This window comes from Canis lupus, chromosome 29, assembly GCF_003254725.2.
Source record: "Canis lupus dingo isolate Sandy chromosome 29, ASM325472v2, whole genome shotgun sequence".
NCBI lineage: Eukaryota > Metazoa > Chordata > Mammalia > Carnivora > Canidae > Canis > Canis lupus.
This window is the reverse complement of record NC_064271.1, coordinates 14,606,257-14,616,319: the sequence shown is the minus strand read 5'-3', so window position 1 is coordinate 14,616,319 and position 10,063 is coordinate 14,606,257. Positions and strand designations below refer to the sequence as shown.

Genomic DNA, 10,063 nt, shown 5'->3' with positions numbered 1-10,063 from the left:
TTTGATCAAAATATTTTAATAAAGATTCTTTCTGACATAGATACACATACAAATGGTCGTACATAGCTGTCATAGTCTGATTGACCTATTTAATATATATATCATTCTTTACACATCCAAAACCCGCCAGTAGATCCATCATAGCTCCCAACTCGCCATCCAACCTGACAAACTGAATTTGTATTATCTGCAAGGAGTGGAAAATAGCAGGACTCCATTTTTAAAAAAGGTTTTCTTGATTTTCATAGGATAGAAAGGCAGGCAAACAGCCATGCAAACTAAAACTGAAAGCTCACTTTGGGTAAATAGCTTCTTGCTCTTCCTTAGTTTTATTTTATTTCTTTTTAAATTTTATTATTTTTTTTAGAAAAATAACAAAGGATTTCACACCATAGGCAAATCAAACCAGTCTTTTAACTTAAATAATTCTCCACAGTTAAAATAACTTATATATGTACATATACATTAAAAGCAATTAAATTAGACCTTTTAAGAATGCACAGCACAGCCTGGAAAAATATTTGCTTAGCATGTTCTTACTTATAGGATCTATTGCTGTGATGTCTTTCCCTTTTAGAATGCAAAGGAGTCCCCTTTCAAAAAAAGAGATCAATTCATTCATCAATTAAGAATACACCTTTCCTGTAATTTTTGGACTGAAGCAATTTATTAAAGCTCAATTTAAATACAGGGATGATGCAACTGAAAGTATCCAGGTGACCTTTGATAAACCTAAGCAGCTCAGATACATCAATATGTCTCTTCATACTTGTTGGCAAATAAACCTTTTAAACACTTGGCACACAGTATAAGTTAATCTATAAAACAGAATTTTAGAGGCATTAAAAAAATCTGCACATAAGACCCATGACCTTAACACATGATAAATACTGTTGATGTGGAAGGGTCATTGAAGAATAACAAATAAATACCATGAATTGTTAATACATCATCGCAGAGTGAAAAGTAACAAGGTGCACATAAATATTTTTAAATGCAATTCTTTCAGCCACAGTCAGTTTTTTTTTTTTTTTATATCACTCTTGCCAAAACTTTTGAGCATTTTCACAGGATTAAAGTTCAGAGACAATAAAAAATACAAGTCTTTTCATAGCAACGTGTCTCTTTCTGGTTTTTTTCCCCCACTTAAATAAGTCTACATTTCAAGTTTTTTTTTCTCCTGGCTCAGAATCAAAATTTATTTTCAAGTGCCCTTTCTGATTTGTCTGAATGAATATTCTGTCCCACAAGCCACCCAACCCCGGACTCCTCCTCTGCCCCTCAGCACTAGCCAAATCCACAATCATGAGTAGGATTAGTATTTTGCCATTGAATAAATAACGCTCCACGCTTAATAACCAAGCGACTACTTCCCAACTTATTTTTAAGCTTCCTCTCGGTCTGGGCTGCCACCGAAGTCGCCACTTTTCTGAGAAAAAAAAAAAAAAAAAAAGACACCCATACTTCATCCCAACTCCACCTCCCTCCTCCCTCCCTCCCCACCCCGAAGACCGAGATTCCGGGGATGTCAAGGCTAAGAGTCCCGTTTGTCTCTGATACTGCTCCTCAGTTCTCGCCTCTGCTTTGTTTGCTTTGCAAGTGTTTCACAACTACGAGGGGACCAAAATAAAAGGGGGGGCAGCTTTTCACTTTCCTCTAGCTTTTGGGTCGGTCTTGGGTTTTCCGGGGCGGGGGGGTGTTTAAGGCTTCTCCGTGCACTGTTTGCAGAGGCTGGAGGAGACGCTGTTGAACAGGGCGCACTTCTCCGGGCAGGAGGCGGCCGGGGGCAGCCCGGCGCTGAACGGGTAGCCGGCGGCCTGCTCGTAGGCGCCGAGCGCGGGGTGCAGGGCAGCGGCCGCCGCCGCCGCCGCCGCGGAGCTGGGCAGGGAGGCGGCCGAGATGGCCTGGCCCTGGTTGAGGTAGGCGACGAGGCGCCGCATCTCCTCTAGGGCCTGCGCCTGCATGAGGATGTAGTTCTTGGCGAGCAGCAGCGTGGCGATCTTGGAGAGCTTCCGCACCGAGGGGCTGTGCGCGTAGGGGATGACCGCGCGCAGCTCGTCCAGCGCGTCGTTCAGGTCGTGCATCCGCCGGCGCTCCCGGGCGTTGATGTTGAGCCGCAGCGCCTTCTGCTCTTTGGATTTCTTGCTGCTGCCGCCGCCGCCGCCGCCGCCGCCGCCGCTGCCCCCGCCGCCGCCGCCGCCGCCGCCGGGGCCCCCCGGGGGGGCGCTGGCGCCGCCGTGGAGGTGGGCGTTGGAGCAGCCCTCGGCCGCCTTGCCGCCGCCGCCTCCCGCGCCCGGGGAGGCCCGCGGGTCGCCGCCCCCGGCCCGCAGCACCAGCTCGCAGCGGCCGTCGCTGTCGTCGTCGGGGCTCTGCTCGCCGCCACTGCTCTCGGCCACCGAGCCCCGGCCCGCGCCCTCGCCGTACTTGAGGCACAGGGCGGCCCCGGCCGGCAGGCTGCTCAGGCTGGGGTCGCCCCCCACGCCGGCAGAGCCCACGAGCAGCCCGGGGACGCCCACCCCGCCGCCGCCGCCGCCGCCGCCGCCCGCGCCGCCACCGCCTCCCCCAGGCGGAGGCAGCAGCAGCCCTGCCCCCTCGGGGTCAGCCGGCTCGAAGCAGCCCAGGGGCGACGAGGACGACGACGCCGGGCGCTCCCGGGGCGGCGGCGCCAGGGACAGGTCCATGCCCGGGGGCGTGGAGCGGAAAGCCGCCTCCAAGCGCTTGGCGGTGGAGGCGCTCAGGCTCTTGTGCAGAAAGAGGTCGTCTTCGCCCGCGGCGGCCGCGCCGAGGTGCAGCCCGCGCTCCATGGTCCGGCGCCGGCGCGCAGCCCCAGCCCCAGCCCCGGCCCCAGCCCCAGCCCCGGCCCCGGCCCCGGCCCCGGCCCCGGCCCCGGCCCCAGCCCCGGCCCCAGCCCGCCGCGCCGGCCGCCGCCGCCTCGGCTGGGGAGTCAGGCGGCGCCGCGGACGCGCCCGAGCCGGGCTCCCGGGCTGGTGCGCGCGTCGGTCCCGGTGCCGCTGGCAGCCCTCTCCCCTTCTTTTTCTTTTTCGCCTTCCCCCGCGCTCTCCGCCTCCTCTTCTTCTTCTTCTTCGTCTCCAGCCGATGGTGCTGGCTGCTGGGGCTCACCATGGGCCGCGGCCCCGCATGGTGGGAGGGTGGGCGCGGAGGGAGTGGAGCCGCCGCCGCCGCCGCCGCCGCTCTGAGCCCAGCCCCGCGCCGCCTCTCCGCACCGTTTATCTTGCTTGGATTCACCTTCAAGAGATTTCCGGACCCATCAACCAGCCGCCGCCACAGACGGGGGAGTCTTTTACATCATTATCTCTGAGTAGGTTATTATGAAGAAGACTCGCCTGTTGGGACAGCGCTTTCTACCCAATCAGGTTAACGTTTTAATTAATAGGATTAAAACGGTAACAAACAATCGCAGGCGCTATCTGGCCGCGAGTCTGAATAGTTTCATTTCCCAGGTCTGAAGACAGGCAGCAGCTAGAGCTTTATAAAAGGCGCCTGCTCCATTATTCTGCGTGCCATCTGTATACACAGCTTAGCGCATATGTTTGCAAGGCGCTGGGTCCTGTTAGTAACCCAACAACTGCCTTTAGCTTGACATGTGTGGCGACTTTCACTCATCAATGAGCACACTAAAAGCCCTACTTAGAGCCGAGGATGTTCTTTGCTCCTTCAGCAAATTGTAGATCGGCGGCAAAGCCTGGGAGTCCCGGGGAAAGCAGACGCCCCCCCACCCGCCGCACCCCACCCCCACTGCCCTTCCCTCGCCGCTGCTGTCTCATCTTGTGCTAAATTACCCTTGCGGGCGACAATTCCACTCCACCCCTGTTCGTAGGATGACTCTGATCTGGATTTGGTGATGGGAGCTTCGAGGGGAAGTAGAGTCCCGCTGGCTCGCCCCAAATTCACCCAAGGTTCTCAGCTAGTAAGAGAGCAGAGCACCGGTCCCCCTGGAACACACCACACCGCCTTACTGCCACCCGCACGCCCACTGCCCATTTCCTATCCGGATTGGGGGGGGGGGGAAGGAAAATGGAGAGCAACTTGATTATGCAGCCCATTAGATTAAAAAAGGAAGAAGAGAGAAAAAGGAAGGGGTGCTTTTGCAGCCGTCTCCAAATAACTGCGACAGTCATGGTGATTGGGAAGCCTACGATTTCCTAAACGGCAGGAAACTGATTTCTCAAACTTTGCTCCAGATTATTACAACCCAGTGGTTTCAGAATAGCCAACTCCACCAGGAGTCGAATCCTCTCACTCACCAAGTGGGGCATTTGTGCCTCTCTATTTACCCGGAAGCAAACCCGACAGCTAGGAAGGGAGTCAGGGACCTCTGGCTCTGCCTCGGTGGTTCCTGGAGGGCTGGGGCTGGGGCTGGGGGTGGGGTGGGGTGGGGTGGGGTGGGGGAGAGCTGGGAGAACGAGTGCTCCTTTAGGGATGGGGAAGGGTGCACGCGGTCCCCTCGCTCCGGAGTTCCATCTGGGAGCACATGGTATTTAGCGGCTGCTTTCCATCCTTATGACATAAGTAAAAACAATATTTCCCAACACCTCCAATAAATCTTTCTTATGTGGCAGAACTACCGAAGCCTATGAAATTTTTGGTTTCTCCGGTTTCATTAAAAACCTTTTAATTGTGGCTTTCAGAGTTGGCCTCAGGTGTTGGGCTCTTTTCATTACATTTTGCTCTAATGTGATGAAATTCTAATTCTCTCCTTACCATATGGTTAAATTTCCCCACTGAGAATTAGTTGAAAAAGGAGAAATAATCTATTAATCTCTGTAATAGATTCACAAATGAGGTTCGCCACAGAACCTGTTTTTGAATGGTAATATCCGAACAGTTGGGCGCCTCGTTTCACAGAGGAGGGGCGAGGGCGACACTGAGGCGTCTGCATTTTCACCTGGAAAGAATGCAAAGGGGGCTCAGCGGAATCTTTCCAAAATAACTGCCTGAGATTCAGTCCCCTGGGGACAGAAATACTCCGCCGCCGTCGGTCACTTTCGCGCCTTCGGGTTTCCTGGAATCCCAAGCCCGGGGAAGAGCCAGCGGGCTGCGGGAGGCCGCGCAGCCCAGGCCCGAGGCCGGGGTCCTGGGAGGCTGCTGCTGGCCCACGTGCCTCGCCCGGGACTTGGTGGCACGTCGACGCGCGCGGCGGCCTGGGGCTCGGCGCTGCCCTCCCCCGCCCTCCCCGGGCCCGCAGCTGTTAACCTCTCCCTTTAGGAAGCTGCAGACACGCTCCTGTTATTGTTTTTCAATTAGCAGCTTCGTTTTCCCTGGGACCGTGAACAAAGGTTCTCTGTAAACGTACGTGGGTCCCGTGCGCCTGCCGGTCACTCCCCAGAGGCCTCGGGCCGCGGGGCGAGGGCTGAGGCTGGCAGCGCGGGGCTCCGGGGCTCCGGGGCGCTCCCGCCCCCTCCCGCCCCCTCCCTCCCCGGGGCTGGCCCGCGCCGCCAGCCTCCCCGAGGGCCCCGAGCTGGGGGCCGGACGGGCGGGGGCTCGGGCTCAGCTCGCGGCCGCGCCCCGAGGGTGGCAACGGCGCCGTCCGCCCCGCGGGGATCGCGGCCCCGGGCCACACCCTGGCCCTTCGCGGCCGCCGCGTACCCCTGCACCGCCGAGCACCTGGCCGCGGCCCTTACGACCCCACCTCCACGCCTCTCGTCCACCCGCTGCCCTCCCCGGCCACCCAGACTTCTGGAACAAACTTTTGGCGCAACTTTATTTCACTCGGTAGGAGCCCAAAGCCCTCTCTCTCTCTGGTGGTTCTGGGAAGTCCTCCCGGGCTCCCCGGAGGAGGTGCCGCTTCATAGTCCCTGGGGACTTGGCTTTGGGAAGCCGCGGGGGGGATTCATAGAAGCTCTAAACGCGGGCCTTGTAGCAACCGTCGGGGAGCGGTGGCGGCGAAGGTCTGCGCTCTCGCCAGCTTCTGCCGATTGCCTCTGGGAAGTTGTCAGGCTCTGAGCGCTGCACCCATCTGACCGGGCAATGCAAACGCATCTGCCTGGCGGCTGCTTAGCGGCTTAACCGTCGCCGCCCTCAGGCACGGCCTAGGCTCCCTCTCCTCGCTCGAGTGCGCTCCCGCCGCCTGGTTTCGCCCGGCAAAGGGCCGCCGCCGGCCGCGGGAACTCGGGCTAACTGCGCTGGAACTTTATTCCGCCCCGAGACCGGGAAAGGCCCCGAGCGCCCTTAGCGACTGGCAAGTGAGAAAGGTAGCAGGGAACCAACCAAAATAAACACCCCCTGGCTGCCGGGAAAGAGAGGGCAGGAAATCAGGCCGCGGCGAAAACGCCTGACCCACAGATGACCCCTTGAGGGTGATGCACAGGAAGCCAAAGGCTCGGACTCTGTGCAGTTTCAGAGAATGTCACCGTGAGTTACCAAAGCAGTTGGGGGACAGGAAGGGGGTACTGTCTCCTCCGCCCTCGGGGTGGGGGCGGGAAGGGCGGGTGGGCGTCCTCCACCGACCCCGGGGCGCCCCCGATGCCGCCCGGGTGGGCGCTGCGAGGCCCCTGGTCCTGCACGCACCGGCCGGGGAGCAGGCTCTGCCGAGTGTCGGATACCAAGTCCGCAGACGCCAGGGCGTGCTGTGCAAGGGTGAATAGAGTTTTGTTACAGCGGGAGGGGACAGACCTAGGGCCGTGCCAGCACGCCAAAAAATTCAGCGGTGAGAGGAGAGAATTGAACTTCAGACCAAACTAATTTTCTCGGTCACATTTAAAGTTCTTAGTGATCATGATCATCTTTATCAGTAGTTGCTCGAAATTCGAAATAGGAACCTAAAAAAGAAAAAAAAAAAGTAAGAACCGAACACAATCCCATCTACTTTTAAAGAGCAAAGCAAGGAGCTTTTCTTTGTTATTTCTCTAGCCCTGATAAACAGTTTACTTGTCTGGATTAAACAGTGAGGAGAACCCTCGAACACTGGGATTTGGGGATCTGTGTGCGTTTTCTGAAAGGGAAAATCGTCCCGTGCGTGAGGGAGAAGATTCTAAAAAGTAAAAGCAAAGTTTGGCAAAAAGGAAGAAAGAAAGAAAATGCCATGAACTTTCGCCTGGGAGCTGCCCTGGAAAAGCGAATTTCCTGAGAGTGATGAGAACCGTCTCGGGGCTGGGGCTGCGCTTCCCTGGAGGAGTCCTCTGCCTGCCAGGTGGCAGGTGGCGGGGCCCGCCGGGGTGGGGGGGGCTGTCCCGGAGCCCTCCGGGACCCAGGCCAGCGCCGGCAGGGCGTGTCCCCAGCGCCAGCCGGAGGCGGGCTGACCTGGGGGCTCACCTGCCTGCCCCTGCGCCTCGCCCGCCGCGTGCTGCCTGGTGGCACTTGGGTCAGCCTGAAGCCCGCACAGCCGAGCTTCGTCGCCCCGCACCTCCCGGCGTCGGGCAAAGCGGGATCCCATCGGGGGCGGAAAGAGCGAAGCCCATCCGTCGAGCGCGAGTCAGGCCTTTGGGTGTGTGGTTGTCATCAGCATCTTCCCACCGTCTTCGCCAGGTCCTGCACAGCTCACTTGCAGACAGACTGTGGTTCAGGTGTGTCTTGGGGACCGGCGGGGCCAACGCAGGGGGCAGCGGGGGTGCTTGGGGCCACGGGAGCTGGAGCCCTGCTGGCAGCGCGCCAAGGGCCCCAGCGTTGCAATCGCTCCGAAGTGCGTGGCAAATTCCAAGGACTTCGACCGTGGAAAAGTTGAAACCTGTTGATCTAAAGTTCTTTCGGGAAGACTTTCCTTTTTTCTTTATCTTAAAGAAAAAAAAAATTAAAAAGGTTGGCCCTCAAGACAGTTTGGACACACAGAGAAGAGAAAGCCTCAGAGAACCCGGAGAAACAGCTGATCGGCACAACCGTGCGCCCCACCTGGGCGCGCAGGTGGTTCCCTAACCCGCCACGGAGGGCTCATTTGGCTCCCGCGGGCACTTTCCGATTATGGGGGCTGCTAAGGGGAGGGGCGCAGACGGCCAGCGTAAAAGCGGGCTTGCCTACCGATGCCGAGACTGCCGAGAACCAGGGGACGTGCGCACGGAGGTCGAGGAAGACGAGTCACTCCCTTCTTGGTTACCTGGGACTTACTCCTGCATTCAGTTGCCCTCCCTAAGGGCTGAAACACTTATTCGTGTTACACGTGTTTCCTCCCTGGAACCTCACCTTCCGCGAATATTGAAAAACATTTTTAAAAGAAAAATTGTTCGCACACACGGAAAAAAAAAAAAAAAAAGGTGAACAATTTTAAGGCTCGCCTTGTGGCCACCAATTAAGAGACACCGCCGAGGGTTCAGTTTGGCTTTAGGATTTTAGCGCAGCGATTTAAAACCCACAGCGCCATCTCCTGGCTGTAAGGCGAATAGCGCGGTGGATGGCAGTAACACTTGAATGCTGAAAATGAAATATTCAAGTATGAGACACTTTATTTTACGCCTCCAAAATTATTCAGTGATAAATTGATTATAACTACAAAACGTGAGCTGGAAATTTATGATCATTAAAAGTTTTCAGACAGTCCTGGAAGCTAGTTATTTGTAAATAGAAGTTTGTATATTTACACACACATAGTTTTGACAGAGTCAGGTATAAATCTTGTTCTAAGGACTTCTGATAAAATTTGATTATTTAATTTGTCATAAATACATAATTTGAAGGAAGGGGATAACCAGAGCTTAATTTTTAAATCGGGATTTTAATTAGTCATTTTATGCAAAAGATACTGTAACTTTATAAACACCTCAGTGCTCTCAGGAATTAATTGCCTAGTGAAACCCAAGTGCTGAATACTATTGAGATATTTTAATCACCAAAGGATTTATTTTCCAAGTGTGGATATTGTCTGTAAAAACAGTTCTCTTCTTTTGCTTTCTGTGGGCACTACTTATCATATATGGTAGAAAGGAGACTAATGGGAGATGATGGTGTGTTGAAATATGAATTCTCCTAATAATTCATTGAATTTTACCATCAACATTAGTAAATAATATTCCCCCATTTTTCTTCGTAGCCCTTTGCTTCCTCTACTTAATAGCCTTCTTACCACACAGTCTTTCAGAATGTCTTATTTAGATTTTCTGAGCTTGACATATTATCCGAAGTCAAATTTTTTCCTCAAGTTTAACGCATATAATAGAATTATGGATACCTAACGCTTTTATGAATTAAAATGTTTCTGCGGTGTATTTTCACGAGCTTTTATCCCTTTTATAATTACAATTACAATCCAGTAAAACTTTGAGATGATATCCTAATTAAAAACATTTCTCATCTACGATTATATACACAGGCCAGCTGCTTGTAATACAAATAAAAGTAGATATGCTTTGGATAGTGTACAAAATATTATGAATATCCTTCAAAAATATTGTAGATCAAACAGACAAATGTAAACTTTACTTCAGTTGAAAGATTAATTTTACTTGATTCATTAAAGTGAAAAATCTATTAAGCCAAATATTTGGACTCATTTACTCTGTCAATGTAAGAGTTCCTGTTTGAAAGAAATTTGATTATGTATAGGAGAAACTAGATAAACAGATGGTTAGCTAGAGAGCTTTTCACAGTTAAATTTTGAAATTTAACATGGATAAGTTTGACACCTTCTCAAACATTTTTGATGAGGTCATTTGATCTACTCTAGCGTTGCAGGATTATTGCACATAATCAATTTAACTTATGTTGAAGAAACATTAACTGGGCTTTTCTAGTAATGTGTTTGGCTGACAACTGTACTGACTGAGTTGTCCATTTGGACATACACACACACACACACACACAAGCGCACACACACATTTGTGCTATATTTACACAGTGGTAAGCAAGTATTATAAAAAGGAAACCAACAGTGCTGATCATGTCAAAAGTGCCTTAACATAAAAATAACATTCAGACTTCCTGAAGGAGACCATCATTTGCAAACAACCGTGTTGGCAGACAATTCAGATAGTATGTCTATGGTAGAACAATGCGATATTGCTATCGCAATGGATATTGATATCCATGGAGAGAATGGATATTACTATGTGGGTGGCATGGGGACATTAAAGTTAATTCCCAAAGTGATTTAAGAACCTCCTGGCCTCAGGTACTTAGG

The 10,063-nt window shown here is 52.9% G+C and overlaps 1 protein-coding gene across 1 annotated transcript; it reads right to left on the bottom strand.

Moving 5' to 3' along the window:
• BHLHE22 (basic helix-loop-helix family member e22) lies at nucleotides 1-2,838 on the bottom strand. Its single transcript, XM_025477841.3, has one exon. The coding sequence runs from the start codon at nucleotides 2,802-2,804 to the stop codon at nucleotides 1,701-1,703; it is 1,104 nt and encodes a 367-aa protein (XP_025333626.1). The 5' UTR covers nucleotides 2,805-2,838; the 3' UTR covers nucleotides 1-1,700.
• Nucleotides 2,839-10,063: the final 7,225 nt, after the last annotated feature.